The 21905-nt window shown below is 39.8% G+C and overlaps 1 protein-coding gene across 1 annotated transcript in view; it reads left to right on the top strand.

The window, feature by feature from the left end:
* The window catches only part of LOC118790336 (collagen alpha-1(XIX) chain), a 61062-nt gene that overhangs the window by 13633 nt on the left and 25524 nt on the right, over positions 1-21905 (top strand). Inside the window, exons 9-17 of the mRNA XM_036547245.1 lie at positions 1922-1966; positions 2855-2908; positions 6664-6708; positions 11262-11315; positions 15750-15803; positions 18886-18921; positions 20685-20714; positions 21017-21043; positions 21255-21299. Coding sequence (XP_036403138.1) covers positions 1922-1966; positions 2855-2908; positions 6664-6708; positions 11262-11315; positions 15750-15803; positions 18886-18921; positions 20685-20714; positions 21017-21043; positions 21255-21299 — 390 coding nt within the window. The remainder of the gene's footprint in view (positions 1-1921; positions 1967-2854; positions 2909-6663; positions 6709-11261; positions 11316-15749; positions 15804-18885; positions 18922-20684; positions 20715-21016; positions 21044-21254; positions 21300-21905) is intronic.

Consider the following 21905-nt stretch of genomic DNA (forward strand, 5'->3'; position numbering starts at 1 on the left):
GAAACTAGGGTATGTGATCTGAATGTATTTTCCTAATCATAGCCTGAATGGATAGAGACATTTTTCTCTGGCAATAAAACACATTAACCATGAATTGAATAGGAATTTCACGGCTCCCAAGATTTAGTGACTAACTTGATGTCTTTATTAGCATTGCTTCTTATGGAATTATAACAACACTGACTGCAAGCCCACTATATATCAAACATATTTCATGCTCACTGTCTAGGCTGTAATTCTCCCTTCTCCATCTCTCTGACATGGTTTTACAGGAATAAAACAAGGGTTATGTAGGATCAGGACTAGAATAAATGCATATTAAATGCACACATGTGGAACATTAGTAGTAATTCTCCACAAGGATATTCAGCGATAAACTTAAAGCATTATTAAACACTTTACTTTGTATTTTACATAAAAAGCCTAACTGAACATGAGTCTGAAGAATCAGTCCAGCAGAATGGAGTTGAGTTACATTTTGTGGATGGAGTTGATAAAGATACACTCTCTATCAGCTGCTGAATGCAAATGCTACTTAGTGTGTAGACACAGGAAGATAAAGTATATAGAATATAGATTATGAAATGTGTGTATGTACAATACATATTGTCATATGTATATAGCAAGACCCTTCATGTATGTCAAATACTGTCATATAACATGAAAAATGAGGCCATTTGGGTTGAACTTTGTGTTCATTTTAATTATCTACAATATTTCTGTATCCTATAATGATAATCATTTATGTGCGTGGTGTAATGGGTGGAAATATTTTCCAACATGTAATAAGGATAAATGTAGAAGAGAAGGTAATGCTTCAGTGGGCATCGATTAAAGAGCTGAGAAAATAAAGTGTGTCATTAGGACAAATTAATAATATTTGAGGGCAAATTTCACAACCACATAGCTGGTCTTAGTCTTTGGAATGACTCTATCTGTATTGCCTCTGAGGGGCAACGCACAATATCCTCCAAATTATTAATCTTCTCACTTGGATTGTGGGCAACTGTAATTAAGGCAAAAGTATAGAATTTGTATGCGTGAGAGAGAGATTAAAAATATCTTACTTTTCTGTTTAAGATTAAGATCCACATCCTTCAGCAGTGTGGTACAGAGCTTAGAGCTCATAAAAAATGGATACATAACCCTGCTCTATATTTGGACTTTGGAATCAGTGCATGGATAAAAAATTAACTGGTGCATAATATAGCCAAAATCTTTCATATGTCCTAAAGTATATTTTCAACCTTATTTTTTGCTCATAAAAATGAAGAGTAAAATCTAAATTAAATACAATTTAATGAGCCCCGTAACCTTGGATGAATATCTTAATTCCCTTGCAAAAACTGAAGTGCATTAGTTTGTCCATGTAATTAACTGGAGTCACAGATGTGATAAAACTCTGTCCACATAAATTTGTTTTGTTTGTTTATTTTTTTTTTTTGCGTAGATAAAATGACACAAACCCTAATTAGTATCAGAACCGCTGCTGGCCTTGCTCTGCTTAAATTGTTTGTTTTTCTGTGCTGGTGTGTTTTCAATCGCTAGCAACACCGAACATTGCCCAAAGGACATCGATGAAAGAACCAAAAACTTATTATTGCGAAAATATTGAAGAGCTTTGGGGTGGGTGACTCGAGGGCCAGTCCTTTCGTGCATGCCCTTGAGCGCAGTGTCGCTCTGCCTCCTTGTAAATGCCTGATGTGGCTGAGCATGTCAAACGAGGTTACTGTGTCTGCGACACACAGCCTCCCAATTATCGCGTAATCCTATCCGCTGCTGCAGCTGCCGGGCTGCAGTGGACCAGAGGGGCCTGGGACAGCTGTGATGGCAATCTAGGGGTGCATGGTCCGGGCCTCCCAAATCCACCCACTAATGTGTCAATAAGGGAACGTCTTCTAACGCCTTGTTTCCGTCGCAGGGGGATTCTGGGGAAGATGGTGAGCCGGGGAGCCCTGGGCTGAAGGTATAACATGCAGGTTTAATTAATTTTTTGATTTTTTAAAATTCCATGACAGGGGTGTCCAGAAGGGTCAGTGGTACCTCCAAATCTTAAACCCACGGCTGAGTCCTTTAAATTGCCAACTGGCTCACCTGAATGAAGCTGCTAACTGCTCAAATGTGTGTGGGGGGAGGTGATCTGCGGATGCTCCATAGACAGAAACATATGTAAATACGGATATAAAACTCAAATGATTGGTTAACCACAAATGCTTCTTTTAACACTGAACGAGGCAGTATTCCCTTTGCTGACACTAGCTGTAAAACTTGGGTTTTGTTAGGTATTTTGTTATTATTAAGTTAGATGATTGAATGTACCCTGTTACGAACAAGGTACTTCATAAAAATAATCTCTCTCTTGGTAAGAAAATATTTTTTCTTTGCAATCGTATACATTATTCATCCCCCCCCAAGTCACTGATGAGAAATCATTTACAAGAAATCGTTTACACACAACATCAATAAATATATGCACTGCAATGTGTGGGGGATGTGTTAATCCAGGACATATTTCTGAGGAGGATGATAAGCTTGCAACACACTGGGGGTTGCACTAAAATGGTGCAACCCCCACACCCCCTAACGCTCTTTGATGAGGTTCAATGTTTGGCAAAAGCAATACATTAATGCAGTGCTGAATCCATTTTGAGATTCCTAAGATTACCATTTAGGTCAACCATGTCTAAGGTCAACCTATATACTGTACTTTGTGTCTGGTAGTCTTTATTTATGAAACAGCGTCACTCTGTGTTCAGGCAAAATTGTTTTGTTTTCAGTTGGGCATATACTGTATATCTGTAAAGGTCAATGTCATATTTGTTTTTTGAATTAATTAATCTAAATTCTTCCTCAGGGTGACCGAGGGATTGCAGGCCTTCCTGGTCTGGATGGAGCCCCAGGGAAAAAGGTGAGTTATCAGATATTTTACCTCCATTAATACTGACATTTGCTATAAATGTTTGTGTAATTTATTATTTTAAGTGAACGTGACATAACTGAACAGAATAGAATGGAATAATAAAGAACAGTCGAGTAAACTTCATCCCCAATGGTGATTCATTCGAAAAGTTCATCCATACACCAAGACTTTTCAATCCGTTGACAAGAAGAAAAACTGACAAAACTGCAACAAAACATATACAGAAATAAGGTATAATTGATTATTTAGAGAAAGAATGACTGGGCTGCAGTATAAAGAGAGACACTGAGCACAGAAAGCACAATATCATTGCTTGTGTTAACGTGAAATTAGCACTTGTCCATCCCAGCATTAACCCAATGAAAAGAAATCAAAGTGGTCAAAGTTGTGCTTGAATCCACATGATTAACTCAGAAACTTTCTGGTTTCTCTGTGCAAGAGACAATCCAGAGCATGCCCTGATTCAAACATGAGGCATTTTCTTTAGCCTCCGTGGGGATGCCTGCAAGTCTGTTTATAAGAATAGCAGTCAAGGAATGAAACAAAACAATCATGCCCTCTCAGGAAACAAACAAGATAAAAACTAATGCAAGTGGACTTTGAAACCCAGGAGATGCCCTGAGAAAACACAGGAGCCTTCAGTGAATTTCCTGTCTGAACAACGACCTGAAATACATATGAAAACCCCTGGACTGTATTTTTATTTTATTCCCCCCAATTCTTTCAATAGCAGCAAAGAGACAGTGGGACCATTCCTACCAAAACACATTTCTTCCATAACTCCAAGACTCAGTGTAAATTCTACATTGATGTATCAGCCAAAACTCATGATAGCCTTCCATCAGCACATACGTCTACATCAAGAGCAACTGGAACACACTGTAACGTGTTAAAAAGCTAACTTTAATTTGAGAAATTAATATTTAATTGCCACAGACAGGGAAGAGTACCAGAATCATGTGATACAGCTGCAATGCTGAGTAAACCCATGACCACAGCAGCTCTGCTTTTATCATTCCTTTCATAATTTGACTCGGGAATGTAAACCAGGTGCATAGTTTAATATCTCACCTTTTGTAGCTGATAGATTATTATCATCAGGAGAACAATTGCCCTTTATCCCACGTTCCTAATGCCACACGCAATCTGTGGTATCTCACCACACCCCTTAATAATATTTTAAAGACTAATAAAACACCCTGTGCCCCCACCCTGAAATAGAACAGGATGCATGGCCTTTATCAGTCTGCTGGGGTCATGAAATCTTAGAGCGTACATTGCTGGAGCAACATTTGAAAGTCTCTGCAGAGCTATACAACAACAAATCTCAAAGTTGGAGAGATTTCTGAGCAGGCTCTTGACACCTCAGCTAATGCTTGGCTGAAGGATGCATCGTGTCTTAGAGGGCACTAATTAGATGGTCAGGCTTCATGAAAACCATCGGTCACTGAATGGTCATGCATGTTGCTCTGTATAACAAAACACTAAAGTTTTCGATCTATTGGGTCAAACTTGGGTCAAACTGGTGGGTTACTGAAGCATATTATAGCCCTGCCCCTTTTGGAGATTCATCAAGCCTTACCCTACTGTCCCTACCAGATGGACATGTTAGTGCATTAGTGGGCAGGGGGAGAGGAAGGGGCTTTCACACCAGAGTGTTTCTATGGTTTCTTCCATACTTCCATATTATGTGTATATGTGGAAAGTAACTCACAGAAATGATGAGCTCTCTATCACTGTTTGGATGAGGAATTTAGTGTTGGATAACATACAGGGACAGGACCACCCAACACCGGGAAATCCAGGCTCTGATCATTCACCATGTATTCAGCTTTTCAAAAAATGGTTATTGTCATTTTTGATTTTGTTTAGTTTTGCTAATTTTGCTTTATTTTCCAGGATTAATGTGATTAATGTCTCTTTTTTAAGGGAGACCTGGCCAGCAGACATATACTCAGAAACATATTATAAAAGGAAATATTAAACTTTAATTCATATTAATTAATATCAATATGTTCTATTAATGAAAAATATTAAAAATAGCAAAAACAGGAACATAACACTGGCCTCTGTATTACATTGTTTGATGTGTATTTCTAGTGTACGTATGATATGTGATATGCAGTTTATAGCATCTGCATATTTCAATCTCAGATGAGGGGATATCAATCCATGTGGGATTTGTACTTTGTAATGAGAAATGAAGTAGGCACCTTCATGAAATTTTGTAGAGAATTTTTGTTTTTTTTTTTAAATTACACAAGCTGTTCTATAGGCAAATGACTGCTAAATGAAACACATACGACATTTCTGTGTCATCTTTCATTATTTAACAACAGCAATCATTGCATCTGTCAAGGTGACCTTTTTCAAGATTCGGTCTTGCATGCTGTAAGGCTCTATTTATAGAGGAAAACAATTGACCTGAAAGAACAATGTGTCATGGTGCAATGGGAGTGTCAAGATTTCAAATATCATGTAGCATTGTTCAACAAATTGTATGTAATGCCCTCAATACCCCCTTTTTTAAAAAAAATTGACCACAATAGAAAAGAAATGCAACAGAAAAACATATGCAATCATATTTATTAAACATGACATTATTCATAAGAAACAGCTCATCATCTAATAAAAAATAAAAATAATAATGATGTTAGTAATGGATGTAAAACTTCACAAGTTATAAAGTTATAACTTAAAAGTTATACTTTGTTATGTTCCCTTTTTCATGCATTATTTTTCTTGAGACACTTTGATCATACAAAAAAGTCTTGAAAAAGGTCACTTTGACCAAAATGTTGATTTTTGTAGATCCATAGGATTAAAGATAATCTAGGAAATTCATGTTTGCTTGATGTGGGATTCATGTTCTCCTCTAAACAATCTTTGTTTTTGGATTATTTCTTTCTGCTCCATGGCCTAGGTATTATCAAATTGTGGCAACACAACTGAATTATACAAGCAATACTGAAGGTGTGATAGTGCAAAAAGTGAGGGCTTATTGAAAAAAACCAAGCAGACATTTCCACTAAATAAGTGATCATCAGTGCCATGAAGGTCCAATTAGATGAGCACATTTGTGCTATTGACATTGACATGAGGCAGTGCTTTAGTACTGTTTCAAAAGCAGACTCTTTAGTATAGGAATGAAATCGAAAGGTTGCCGGTTCAATCCCCGCTGGGGCACTGCTGCTGTACCCTTGGGCAAGGTACTTAACCTACAATTGCCTCAGTAAATATCCAGCTGTATAAATGGATAGCATTGTAAAGTACTGTAACCTATGTAAGTCGCTTTGGATAAAAGCGTCTGCTAAATGAATAAATGTAAATGTAAAAGTCAGGCCATCAGTGATGAATTCTCAATGACCGAAGACAAAATCAGGTCCCATTGATTCCCATTAAGGGAAGAACAAATGGTATAATAATGTCATGTTGGAAATTGCAGTTTGGTGCCTTTTAACTTTGCTCATGTCATTTTTCATTCTATGGTTCCCAGGTGGTTTAGACAATTAAAAAATCACTTCAAAAAAAGACTGCGGTTTGGATATATATGTATATATGTATATGTATATATATGAACAGGGTACATTTTCCTTGGCCTATTTCTTTGCTGTGGTGAAGGATGGTTCTACTCTCCTTGTGTGAGGTGATGCCAGCATGGGTCACCAGGTGATGAAATTTCTGCATTGGGGAAGGTGAGGCTCCCTGAGTTCATTCGAATTTCATTTTGTTTGTCCTCTCAGGGGGAGCCAGGCGAACAAGGGCCGGAAGGGATTGATGGAGAGAAGGTGAGCATTCCCCTCAGGAGCCCATCGCGGTACTTTCACGTTGCTCACCAATCAATGGATTTAGGTTATTCATCTAAGCACGTATAACCTTATGTTCATGTTTGATATCTGTCCCTGGGCCACGCTGGGCCGATTCGCATGCGGAATTGACCCAGGAGGTGAAACAGCAGGTGTTACCATAGGTCAAGCTAAGCCAAACTTAGTGGAGCATGAGTGAAAGCAATGTGTTTCACATGCATATCCAATGGCTGGCTACAGACATTCTTTAGTCTCAGGGCTCCCCTCTGCAGTCTGCAGCAATGCATGCAATTCTTTTTACACCATGGGCTTAAAGAGCAAGTTTACTTGACACTGTGGATATCTTTTTGCAGGGCTACATCTGTTGCTTTTGCCTCACATATTAATCCATTAATCAGCAAAACCAAAGATCCCATCTACACATTGGTTGATGCAAAAGTGTTGATGCAGTATCTCCTGGGATATGAACTAATGACCCACTGGTCAGCCTACCTCTCCCTACCCTATATTGCATGCAAATGAATACCCATTTACCTCTGTGTCACTGTTTGCTTTAAATGGTGTGCTTCCATGATCAGTAGTCTAAACCAGATGGGAAGTTTAAATTGGTTTAATTAAAGGGCATTTTTAATAATCATCTATGCACTGTTCATGCCAGTGACTGCAGTTCATTACAGGAAACTGGCACAGTCTCCACAGTCTTTGGACACTGCTGAAAATCTTTATTAATTAGGATATTGACTGGGAACATTGAGCTCATGTATCATTTCAATGGCAGAGTGTCTCTCTGGAGTGTTGAATGAAGACCGCTTTCTCTCTTGTCATTATGTCTAGAAAACTGGGCTGGTCTTCTTCACCGATTAAAAAAAGATGAGTTGTTTGTGAGTAGATGAAGCTGGGGATGAGGCTTTTGACATGCACTCAGCTAATGTTTGTGACATGTTTTATAATTTCACCTTCACATACTACATCCTTTGCTGAAAAGAATGATGACCTTCCTGCAGATTCTTGCACAAGGAGTTTAATGTGCATTTTAGAATAATAATGATGCACTTTCAGGGTCTTATCCATCTAAAGTTCATGCAGATAGCGTGGATCCCATTTTCTTCTGGTAATCTAAATTATGCTAGGCACAGCGCCAAAGGACAGTTTTATCACATCACTAATTCTGCTCATATCATCGCAGTTTTGTTCCATGGCTGTTTGTGACTTTGTTCAGTCACTTGTTACGAAGAATGAAATAGAACAAATTACAATCAAATCACGCCCTCAGGCTCTGTGGTACTTCATAATTGAGGTAATATTAGCAGAAACACTCTGCTGCCTTATTGCCATTAACATTATGGAACATTTGTGTGAATGGTTCCATTCTGATGAGAATGCATGTAAAACTGTCAAATGCTTGGGGATATGCATTTTTCTCTCTGCCTTTAAGTCTATTAACAGAAATTGCTGTGAAGGAAGCAGGGTTGTGAAAACAGTGAGCCCTGCACCGAAATTTGAGATTGAAGACTGTAGTTGGAGGTTTCAGTGACAATAATTCAAGATGCTACTGCAGATTAAAACAGTTTTCAATAATCATGTAAATGTGATACATATATGTATTTTTTTTACATTTCCAGAAGAATGATAAGGTAGGCTTATACACTATATACAGGTAAAAGCTGTTGAAAAGGGATCTTGTGAAAGCTCTCAGCTTTCCTGATTAATTAGTAAGTCACATGTAAATGAAATGGAATTGGACACATTTTTCAACACACAGATAATTAAGTCTCCTGCATGATATTTTGTGGACACTGACATCTTGATTACATTACTGTAAAACACAAGGATATACAGTATATTGTCTTTTGCTATTGATTGATTGATTTTTCAGTTACTTACATCCTTTCGTCCAAGTAACAATGAAAGTAAATGGCAAAAAAGTCATTGCTGCCAGTGCTGACCAAGCAGCTGTCTGCTGTTGAGAAACTTACACTTGATTTCTCCAAATCCATGAAAGTAGTTGAGCTGTAATAACAGCGTCTGCCATGTCTCTGAGCTCATCTGTCAAGGGATTTGGGGAAGGGACATGGGGGTATGGATTAGATGATCAATTTAAAACCACAGGCACAATCTTCTTTAAGAGCAGTTTTCCATGACTAGTTTTACAATCTTCTTTAAGAGCAGTTTTCCATGACTAGTTTTTTTTTTGTTTTGTTTTTTTTGTGGGGTTATACCTTGGTGGAGGATGGGTGATGACTCTGCTGATTACCTTGTTGATTGTCACTTTTACGACCTCAGCGGGGGATCCTCAGCGCCTCACCTCGCGAGCACACGTAGGCAGAGAGGCAATCTCAGGCAGGGGGAATAACTGCACCTCCGAAAACACTGTTACCTTCCAAAACTGGCTTAATAAAGCACGTCACAGCTGTTTCCCATCTGCCCCAGATCTGAACCTGCAGCTGAGTTTATTCTAAAAACGGCGTTCTAGCGCTGGACTTCCTGTCATAAATGCCTTGTGTCTAAATGATATCTTCCTTCAAAGTTTGAATTATAGCACCATATAACTTACAGAGATTTACTGTCTACTCTTTAAGGAGGTAAAAATACTACATTAGCACGGATAGGAAAGAGGTTTTCAAGTGTTTCATCTGTTTTGAAAGGGTTCTACAATGCTATTGGTGTCAGACCAGTTTTTTATGGCAGCGAGAGGAACAATGGCAGCAGACTTGGCCCACTGTGAGGTACTGCCTGCACAGGCTAACCACCCTGACTGTAAGATGGCTAATCATGTGTAGCCATTAAGACTCACTGCTACTCCCTGTGAAGAATCACGCTGTGATCATCTGCAACCTTTTAAACCAGGAGTTAACAAAGTGCAGGAGAACATTGCACATGGACTGCCACGTCCTTTAATGTCAAACTGGGCAACATGTAGAAATGCCAGCTGCCAGCACATTTCAGTTTGCATAGCTATTGCGTTTTCAAATATCAGATATCTTCTTGAGCATTAACATTTGTTATATATTAATGGTAATTTCCACACTCAGTAAATGTGTGCTGTTAAGGTGAAATGTACTTTCAAGCTGTTGTAGTTCAGGCAGTAATATTGATTTGTAGCTCAAATACAGAACCTTAATTGCTTTGACTACGGAGTCTTGTTGTGAATGAGACTACACAAAGCTTGAGTCCCTACCAAGCCATCCTAGGTGTGAGATTGGCAGAGGTCAGCTGCGGTGAGGTGTGGTAGCCTATCCGCTTGCAGCGTCTGTGCTCACACGCTGAGGTCATCATAGCTGACTGCCAATACTCAAACTGACATTCAATCTCTCGTGATCTCAATGCCTAGTGATCAGCAAATACAACTGCAACAGTTCCCCTGTGTGAGAAACTAGACATGTGTACTATGACTCTGTGGGTATGGAAGATGCACCTTTAATATCTTTACCTTATGCATGAATATTTTTATATGTTAACTAGCAGAGGTGGTCTCATTTTGTCTGTGCTTCTACTGCATAAAACATATTTATTCTATTTATAAAATACATGTGTATTAAAACTTGAGAGGATGACTGGCATGTAGATATAATTTTCATTTTCTTGGGACATAACTGAATAAAACAAAGGAACAAGGTAAAAATTTTGGGTTCATTATATCCACCTATTTTATGTCTTTTCCCTAGGTTAAAACATTTTAAGTTCAGGATGTATAAGTTCAATTTGAATTGATTGTTTATTTTATTCTATGCTGGAGTGAATTGCAATAGGATTAAACTTTCATATAAAAACTTTCATAGCAGACCTCCACCATTAATATGCATCCTATGTGCATGGCATAGCAAACAATCAGTGCGTCATACTTTGTTAGTATGGATTTTTATTTCCATTTCTAGAGTGCACGGATTAGTAAATCTGGTTTGTTTGTACTTAAAGCGTGTTATGTCAAAAAAATGAAATGCACTTAGAGATGTTTCCAGGGGGATGTCGTGATGTTACACTTCATTGCCAGCGAAAATGAAGGGTAGCTCCAACTGCCTCTCTCTAATGAAGAGTAAGGAGGTGGAAGATTCAAAATGACAAATGAAATGGGAGTATGGCTCCCCATGTCCCACCACTACCATTACTGGACCAGACAATCACAGGGCCTAACTCACAATCAATCAAAGATGTGTTCAGGTGAATAAAATGAATGCACACATCTGTACAGTGGTGTGGAAATCTCCAAAGATATTTTGAGGGGTTTTTGGGCTGAAGTGGTCTGCTGAAAAACCCCTGCCATTTTCTGGAAAAAAAGATTGATAGTTTAACTTACCCGACTTAACTTATTTACACGTGTATATCATTGCAATGATTATTTGACAGTGTTCGGCTGAACATTCCAAGCCCACACAAAGTCTTGTGAAGTAATCATCATTGTTGATTATAACTAACTTGGGTTTTATTTTCAAATTAAACCGTTGCCTGTGTCCGTTCACTGTTAAGGTATCTCTAACTTGTTCTCTTAATGTATGTTACTAATATGTTGTTTTAACATCCTCTATTTCCTGTCACAGGGTGAGAAAGGAGCAGCAGGTGATCCCGGTCGTGAGGGAATACCTGGAAAAGAAGTAAGTATGACATTTTGTGTCATTTTTAGAACTCACCTCTTAACACAGAATAAAACATTGCAAAGCCTTTGCACAGCATGCAGGTTGTATGCATTCTGAAGTCATTTACATTTTTTTCATTAAAACTTTGTTGTCACCTTCTCCTTGTGGCTTCAGTTTCATCACTAACACAGGGATGAGCAAGGACAGCGGTGCTTTTTACATGACTCAGGTTGCTATGTACATGCATACTGTCGTAAATCACTGTAGCTAGAAACAGCTATAATAACTTATACTGAACACAGTCCATGTTCCATGGGATATTGCATGCTATGCAGTGCTGGCAGAGCTTTAAAGTGTCATTCAAGGAGTATTTTGACTACCATGGAGAGACCGTTATAGGCTCCACTTACCAGATCCGTTGTTTGACTACTTTAAGCACTGGGATATTTTCTCTCTGTGGGAAAAAAATCAAATCATTAGGAAAACTTGTAAAAATAGCCTCTCCATTTTAGTGCGCTCTAACCCTAAGTGATGATCCTCAGCGTGCTGGGCAGTAAATGGGTGTCACTCCAGCATAGTTTTCCTGGAACTTGGATTTCAGCCCCTGCCCCTCTGAACATCTGTAGCAGGGAATCGCTGACCGAATGGAAACAGGCTGGAAGCATTTCCTGCCGTAACCTTCATGGCATCCACAGGACGCCCCTCAAGACATCTCTGTTACTCGACGGGATCTTGTTCCAAAGAGCTTTGAAGGCCTGCCATTCAGTATATCAACAGTTCCCACCACAGAAAAGCTCCAATAACAGAGACAGACTTGGACAGCATCTGCGATTATACAGTACATTGCAACCCAACTCACTTCTTGCATGTGTTATTTACAATCTTGCCTGTTCGTATTACCCAATAAGCTAAAGAACAAGCTCTCACCTTTTTTCCTGTTGTCCGCTGAACATTGTCATGAAGGCAGGAAATGAGCCGCTCGAGTTAGAAAGAAGTTTCAAAGAAACCTGCTTTAATCTAACCCTCAGGAATGACAGTGCCAGATTGCACTGGGGGTCATTCTCTGCTAGACTCTAGATGTAAAGTTCAGAATTAGCAGGCAGGCACCAGTGTCCTAAGTCCACTCTGCAGGAAAATGTTACTCCACCCCCCACCCCTTACCAGCACAGTGCACCAGGGTGTGAGTGGAGGCTAACGATGGACCTCACGTCCTGATGTCTCCCTGTATCTCTAAGCGCGCCAGGCCCACAGCTCTAATCACCGAACAGGAGACAGACGCACACCGGCTGCTTCAGGGCCATGAGGCCGACAGCAGAAAAAAGCCATCTTGCTCCCAAAAGGGGTGATTAGACACAGCCAGGAGGAGAGAAGGGACCTTTCCAAGAAGATCAACAGCATATATCATTAAGAATTAGCCCCCCAACAACCTCCACAATGTATGTTACTTTATATTTTTTGAGGACATTTTTTGCTGTCACTGGCCAGATTTCAAGGCATGGCATTAATCTATAGACCAAAGAGCTATGCTGTAGTAGTGGGCCCACAAACACTATTTTACAGTACAGTATGTTGAGTTTATCGGTCAGGCATTGGGTTATTAAAGCAATAACACCCGACAGGGTGTGCGTTATTGCATTTATTCACACAACGGTGACGCAGTCACCATAAGTACCACTGGCATCACCGAGTGCCAAAAATTGTAATCATGCATAACCTCTTGTGTATTATCATTTTTATAAAATGTATCCTCATACTAACTTCAAATGGTCATCAAACACTAAAATCTCATAAAAGAAGGGTACCAGAATTCACCATAAGCTTTGTTGATTAAATAAAATGTTGTTATTACACCAAAGAATTTAGTTTGCTACATTATTAATGATATTTGACCGCTGCCTCGCTAATAAGAAGGTAGCTAGTGGTGCAGCTAATTTAGCTAGCAAAGTTACTTCTTATAGTAATACATATTTTTTTGTGTGCTAATGTTAAAGCTATAGTTTTTGAAATAGTTCCATTTTCCAGCGGTGTTGCTCCACCATTCTGTTGTCGAGGGACATGATCTCCAGGATTGTAGGGTTATGTGGTAACATTACCCTTAATTGACATTTAAAAAATACCAAAATAATGAAACTTATGTATCTAGATGACAGCAACATATTAGCAAACCCAAACAAACACCTTTTAAATCTCTTTAAAGAGATGCCGAATCGTGGAGCACACCCACTACCAACAATCTGCTGGCCGCACAAAGTGATTTATTGGTTCACACACCCCCATCAAGCAAAAGCAATCCTGACAGTACTTGCCAATAACTAAATGAAGCCTTTACAGTCCAAGCGCTGAAACTTTAAATTCAGAACATAGTTAACTGTGGCCGGTGATGAAAAATTTTTTATCTAGCTAGCTGTGTCAGAACAGTGTATGTTAGGTATTTATAGTGAATGCTAAATGCAGAGAGTGAAGAAATTTGATAATACTTTTAATTGTGTAAATTCGGTTCTCTGTTTCACACACACGCGCGCACACACACAAAGGCCCTGTGGTAATCAAGGCCAAGTTTACTTTTGTCAATGCACCATTTAAATTCACTAATGCTGGACACAGTGGGCATGTTTTAAAGAAACATAGAAAGCCACAGGCCAGACAGAGAGAGGAAAAAAGATTCTTGCAGACATGTGTGCTGTATCTTCTCCATATAATTGAATTGCATAGAGCTGATGGGCTAGCCTATGTACACGAAACATGATCAAAGGTCTCCATCTCCGCAAACATTACCGTACAGCCACTGAGACTACCTTTGGGTATTAACTACATCATAAATATCGACCTGCTACAGACAACAGTAGAGTGCAGCCATGAAAATGAACAATACAAGCAGTAGACCATGAAAGGGATCTCATTCTTGTATTTATATTGACCCAGTTATCACTCCTCTTTCATAGTAGTTGTCGATATTCTTCTAAATGTTTATATTCATCTCAGAAATGTGTTTGATATGCCTTCGTAAGCAATATTTTCCAAAATCTATGAAATACCAACCCACTTAATTTTTGTTACACGTTGGTATTGTATGGGATTTACATGAAGTAATGGACACAAAGCAGAGATGGTTGTAATTCTTGCATCAGCCTTTCCATTGATCTCTTCAGTTTATCATTTCCAATATACCTTCACACATTTGCTCTATGGTTTTCATCTACAATACCACAATACTACTTTATTCCTTTAGGCTGTAAGTGACTCAGGTCACTGCTGTTTAGGCTGTTAAAATATCAAATTCATATCCTCTGTGTTGTGGTGGTGACAGCTGGACTGCAATGAGGCTTAGAATTTGGGAATAGAGGGTATTTTAATAAAAAGTGGATATAAATACATAGATATTTTGAGTTAATTAATTGAGCTAATTACTATAATTAAGTAAAATGGAAATGCAGATACTGTGCTTTAACTGATGGCATTGATGCAGTGCCCACACATCCATTTGACAGCAAAATTATTTCTTTCTGTACGGTCTAGTGAAATCAAGATCATGGTATGGACATGGGGCAACTACAGTTTCTCTTAGCCAAGAACAGCTACCCAGCTTCTGTTTATCTCCTTGAAGGAGTTGTCTTTTCCTGAAAGGAAATCATTCATTCCTCTAGTTCAAAACAGTGTGATGTGTTAAAGAGGAGGTAATCGTCTTCAACTTAGATTTCTCAGTATTAATGACCTTTTCACTTCAACGCTTAATGAAAACAAATGGGTATATTTTGAGCCATGTATCTAGGCCCTGTCCAGCACTTTAAGACCCCCAACCAGCCAAAGTGAATATGTCATTCTAGCAGTTTGCCAATTTGTGACTGTCGTCTGACAGCTTGACACCTAACAAGGACCACCATAAATTTAGCCTGTCGATGTATTCAGAGCTCATTCATCAGTGATCGGCAAGTGTATGCATTTATTTGCAGTATTTTCCTCAGCTGTGTCTCTCTTCACGTTTCATCACTAAGAAACCAGACTTTTAACACAGTCCTCTCCAATGAGAACAGCCCTGAAGGAAGCTGTGAAGGGTGGTGAAATGCCTAAATCTGGCCACAGCGAGAAAGGAAAAAAAAAACTGCTAATGGCATACGCTTCCAAAATAAATTCCTCAAGATAAATTAAACGAAGAAAAAAGACCCCTATCAACACATCAGAATTGAAATGATATCCTGCAGCAGATGGTGTCATTACATTACCTATGCTAGCATCTATTTGTTTATTAGACACCGTTACCCAGGGAGACTCAATATGAGATTTGAACCTGCAACCAACTAACTATAATTCATGCACCATACACCACATGTCATGTACCTATGCACCACACGATATGCAGCTGTAGCAACAAAGGCCTTCTAGCTAAAGCCATCAGCTAATGAATGCCGTAAGATGACAAGCTCGTAATGTTTTACTGCTTTTCTGTGCCCGCAGGGTTTGAAAGGTGACCCAGGGCCTCAAGGCCCGGCTGGCCCCAAAGGTGATCAAGTAAGTAGAAACGCTCAAGGTGTCTGGTTAAAATGCAGAAACTTCTGCAAGTTCTGCACTTCTTAAAGAAGGCTTCTGCAAATTTGCATCGTCTTTGACTGCTGGCCAGAAGTGGTTGCAGGCCAGCGCTTCGGCAACACTTTTTATTTTTAATGAGAATCCACACCCAGGTCAGCTATTTGCACATGATTTATATGTTTATCAGACTGGACATTAGTTGTAATGCCAGGGGACACACCCAAAATAGTCCCATGTCACACCACAGGTCATTCATGTGACATGTATTTTAGCTTTGAAGATGTCCGGAGGCATGCCATGGTCATGGAGGTTGGCGGGGAAGGGTTCTACAATAGCTTGCTTTCTTTATGTCAAACCTTTATTTACGAGTGTGAGACTCACAAAAAGTAAGAATTACAAGGCAAAATCAATTCTATTGCTATACAGTTTATTCAGAAAAGCAATTTATTATTAGGAGATACCAGGCCAATGCACCTTGGTGGAAATTAATAGAGACAGCTCTGGAGAGATAACAAAATAAAGAAATAATATTAACATAGCGTTTTATTTTATAACACCACGGAGCATGATTATTTATTGTAAACAGAGCACTTGTGTTGGAGTGGTGAAATGGGCCGCATGCTGTAACAGAGGGCCATCTTAATAATTTATTCCCCTTTTAATGGGGCGGTGCACTGGATGTCAGAAGTTTTAGCCGTTTTGGTCCACAAAGTTTAGATCTTGTGTTAAACTATTCAATGAATCTCTGTTGTGTCTATGTACGATAACAGGTGTGAGTTAAAGATAGGTAGAAAAAGTACAGAATTGCTCCAGTTTCCAGACATTTGAATATAAAAGACTATTTCCATACAGTTCCCTTTTATAGCCTGTTCACTAGATATGCATTTTAATTAGATTAATTTTTGCTGCTGTTGAAATACATGGAAAATCTCTCTTTTGAGGTGGGTTTTCTTTAGCACAATGGGATTATTTTTCTTGTAGCTGATTAAGTACATTCTTCTAATTAGGTGCCATATTGTTAGTGTGTCCTCTTTTTCATTTTTGTTTTCTTTATTGAATTTTTTTGTTGTCTTTTTGAGGGGCTTCTTTGATTACATGTAATTGTAGGTGCAGTGTGTCTCAGCCTTGAAGTTATAATGAGCGCTGTGTTTTTTTCCAAAGAATTGGGAGAATAACCAGCCACTGTACTTTATCTTATCTTCTCAGACAGGGGAGGGAGTGAAGAGTGCAAGTGTTTATTTGTGCCGAAACTGATAGAGGCGGTAGATGACTTTGGCTTTTTGTTTGCTAAGTAAATTAATTCTGGAATGTCCACAAATGAGCATATTTTAATTGCACTGCACATGTGTTGGTTTGGAACCAGATGCAGGGACTGGAATGAGATTTAAAAGATGTGCTCCTCCTGTTTCTCTCAGTTACTGCTCCTGACAAGCATCTCTCTTAGAACAAGCCCCCATCTCACTACAGTTTTGGACGAATTTAAAGTCTGGTTAATTAGGGCTCCCTAGTGACTAAACAGTGAAGATGCTTGTTCTGCAAGTTGCTCTGATGACGTCAGTGGAGGAGCACTTGTCCTCTGGTTGGCACTCACTTGACTGTAGTGAATTGTGGGACTTGCAGTGTGAAAAGCAGTTAATTTGCTGTTTGTGTACATCATAGGATTTCACTCTTCTCACCTTGCACTCTGAAGTGACTCCAGAGGTTATCACAGCAAGACAAGCCTAATGTGTGTACAATAGGTGATCACAAAAAGTTGGTTGGACAAGTACAAAAAGCCAAAATGAAAAAAGTTTTGCAAATTAATTAGTTTAAATTCAACACAGCAGCTATGAAAGGTTATATCTGATGTGAGGGAAAATTGATGGCTAGGGTAGGACTAGTCAGCTCAGTTTTACATTTGCTGGAGTCTTTGAACAGGGAGAAATGTCAGTGCTGTCAGCCTACCATTCTCTGCATGCTAAAGTGTTCACCTGGGGTCAATAGGGAAACTATTTTGTCAGTCTCACGAGTTCTGTCAAATGAAGGCTTTTAAGGCGCAAATGCAGAGATACGTGTCTATGATGTCTTGCAATCACAAAGCTTTATAAAAGGGTCAGAACACTCAAGTGATTTTTATGACACTATTGATGGATTCTCATCCAAAAAGAAAACAAAGCAAAAAATGTCCATCTCGACTGAAAGATTGATTGAAAGGGGGGATGTTTTATGACATTACAATGACCCCATCAGATATGACATGATGTCAAATTTCAAAGCAATTTTTTTTTCATCCCTTTAACTGCAATACCACGACTGAAAACAAAATTTTGTGTTTCTTTGAGCTCCCCCGATAATATCTAATAAACAGATGACCGTGTTTGGCGTAGAATTGCTATACTGTTATGCATCACAACATACAAAAATGTAATTCCAGAAAGGCTAAGTCTCATTAATGATCTTGCTTTGGTGTCTGAAGGTGTCTCTACGTATTCAGTATTAATGGCACAGTGGCATACAAGTCAGCTAGGCTCATATAACAAGCATGATGTAATGTGCTCCCTAGCAGTTCCCCTATAGCATACTAGGGGAAAGTCACGTGATCTTTTAGTTGACCTGCAAAATCTTCCTGTGAATGCTCTGTTGCTTTAATATTTTGCTAATATAGTAGCACGTTTATGTTTGTTGAAGCATTGTATTTATTTTTGGCTCTTGAAATGACGCATAATGTCACGCAAACCCCACCTGCCTGTAGTGGACAGCTGCAGAAAGCAGGGGAGACACCTTGTTTGTGACACACATATTGACATTTTCCAAGGGGCAAGCTGAAAAAGTGAGCAGGACACATATCAGAAGATCCCTGTAATACAAAGTGATGGCATTTTTTGTGACCTTTAGATTTCTGAAGGCAGAACCCTGATGCTTAAGGACTTGATGTCAAGATGCTTTTAGAAATCTGCGTACTTTTATTTTGTGTGTCTGACTTAGTGTTTCAAGAAACAAACACACACACGCACATGTGCACGTGCACACACACATTTAGTAATGGAATCAAATCTAATGCACTGTATGCCTCTTTTTCTTTTAGGGGGATGCAGGCCTTCCTGGTCCACCAGGTCTATCTGTGAGTACGCCATTTTTATTATGACTGACATGGTTATATCATTCTGCAATTAGTTCAGTGCCATGATTGTTTCTTTTACCAGCACCACTGAAAATATGCAGGTGTGGATCATGTGAGGAATGGATGTGTGTACGTAAGGTTTTGTGTATGCAACCAGCACAATCAGGTGTATCTGGAGTCAGGAGATGATGCTCTGTGGCACATGTTAAAATGCAATCCCTCCAGCAAATAGGCTACAGGGGCTTTAGTGAACACCTGGTTTACTCAGGAGGGGGTGGCCACAGGGCCACATGAGGCACTCCAGCCCCCACTGCATGCTGCTCAGAGTAAGTGCATCACCTCAGACAAACACCACCCCACCTCCCACCAGTCCTGGGTATTCAGGACTGGGGAGAGTAGACAGACCCTGGGGGCAGGGGTAGACAACAGACTGGACTTCCAGCGATGGTGTGAGGCAGAGAGCTGGTAGGCACAGGACCCACACAGCTCTTCTCATATATGCACATACACACACTACGCACACACACACACACACACACACACACAGACACACACACACATACACACACATGCACGCACACAACTCAGTTACACATGCCATACACATGGTGACTCAGTCGTGCACACAAACACGTGCACATACACACTCTCACATGCTTATGGTATGGCAGGAGATGACAGGCAGAGCAGATTAAAAGTTTTCCACGGGAGGTAATCTAATTATCTTCACATCATGAGAGGGACCTGGCTGCCAGGCTTAATCATTGCGGGAACTGTCTTCAGCACAGACGGAAGCTCACATGTCAAACTGCTGTCGGTCCACCCCATCCATGTCACCCAAATTCTCACTAAACTCCCAAGAGCTCTGTGTCACTCAGTCTAATTATACATTTATACAAATACGCAGGATGCCAACAATCATGTCAAACTTATGGGGAACACACTGATCCCGTTACCCTGTTAGTATTCTTGCAACATTGCTGCAACATTTCAGCAATGCTGATATGTGCAGTGTAGAAGCTTGAGCCTGTTTAAGCAAGCATGGCACACCCTCGAAGATATTTGTATTTTGGGTAGTCAATCATTTGCTTTGTGTAGGCTCCACCCCACCTTATATGAAATTATCACCAGTCATGAATACTGCACCAGTCATTTGTTAATAAACAGTGCAACAAACACAAATAGTTTGTCAGCTTCTGTGTTAAATGTTGTCTTTTCTTAAATTTAAGCACTGGACACATGACTTTGGTGTCGAGACATGTCACGAATTGCTAAATTTATGTAGACTTCCTTGAAAAATCATCACCATTTGTGACGATGCCACTTTGAAAGAAGACACTGGTTGATTGGCGGGTGTCTGAAATACGATAGTGTTTATTTGTAACGTGCGCCTTACACTGCTTGCTCACCTCGAGAGGTCACCTCCAGTAGCCCGGTTTGCCTGAGAGCCAGCTTTCTGCAAAGCATTGACAGCATTATGCATGTCTTCACTATGTTGTGCTCAGATGAGACAGATTGGTAGTATGGATATATGAATGTATATTCAGCACATGTGTGCATTGCTGTACAGAACTTGCGCATACACATGTATATACTGCTGAATAAATGACAGTAAATAATGGCAGTCAGTTGTCTTTACTGGACAATTCTGAAGGAAATGCATAAACAAATTCATTGTGCAATTAAAAAAAATGCTATGTATGCTTGATGTAAAAATATTTTATATATATGTTTTTTTATAATGTATGCACTGTTGTTTTCAGATTGAAAGCAAAGGCCTAAAAGGAGAACCCGTAAGTCATTTCTACCTAATGAAGTTTTAATTATATTAATGAAAAAAAAAAGTTTTGTTGCTGTGGGTAGTAATTAATTTGGGATAATCATATCAATGTAAGTTGAAAAAGACTAGAAAATTCAAATGTACACATTTCAACTTACAGCAATACAGCTTGTATTCTTACTGGCAGATCTGAAGGTCATAAAACTAAATAACACTATTAATAAGAAATAGAATTTAAACAATACATGCTGACATACTCCATATTCATTCTCACTTGAATGGCAGTAGCTGAATATCTTCTAATAATTTCTGCAGGGTTTACCAGGTGTCATGGGAGAGCAGGTAAGGAAGATGGTTCATTTTACATTAATAATTTTGGGGCTTTTTTTAACCCGCTGTACTGTAATAAGGCCACAAGGCAATGGTCTTTTGGGAACATGAAGCTTTAACATCTGTTTCCACTGGCCTTACAAGCAAAAAGCTGTAAACCAGCCCAAAATGGCTGCCCACAGACTGAGGTTTCCCCATGTGCTGATTATTTTTCACTCCCTAGGGACCAGCTGGGCCACCAGGGGCACCAGGCAAAGAGGGCAAGAGGGTGAGTAAACTTTGGAGCTGCCTGCTTTGTGTGTGGCGACCTCCCCTGCCCGCCAGGCCGGCCTGCGTGGGGCCTGAGACAGGAGGCTAAGCAGCTGGGGCGAGGGTACGAGCCCCAGGGGAGGGGGGATGGGGGGATACTGGGAGAGAAGGGGAATGCTAATAGAATGAGTAGGAAGAGATGGCCGTCTGTCTGGGGGTCACGTTTGTGGAGCGTGACTGACGGCACACGTGGCGACCCCAGCAAGAGGTTCCTTCAGACATGATTTAGCCTCCATGAAAAAGGGGGAAGGAGGGGTCAAAATACTGTCCCAACGTCAATGTGAGTCGACATTCCTGCTGGATGTGCGCCCCTGTGAAATCAGGTGAGGTGGCATGACATGGCCGAGGAAACCCATTAGCTCCCGCTGAGTAGGAAGATGTTGGAGAATGGCAGGAAACACGGCAAGAAAGCATGAAAAGATGACTCACTCTGGCTGCTGCTGGCCAGCAGGAGTGTTGGGGGTTGTTTTTGTTATGCGTGGAGTGGTGGGTCTCTGTCACAAGCCCCCTGAATCATTTGGTTTCAGAAGCATTCGTCTCAAAGGAGGCTCCACCTGTCGCTGCA

This window comes from Megalops cyprinoides, chromosome 15 (assembly GCF_013368585.1).
Source record: "Megalops cyprinoides isolate fMegCyp1 chromosome 15, fMegCyp1.pri, whole genome shotgun sequence".
Lineage (NCBI taxonomy): Eukaryota > Metazoa > Chordata > Actinopteri > Elopiformes > Megalopidae > Megalops > Megalops cyprinoides.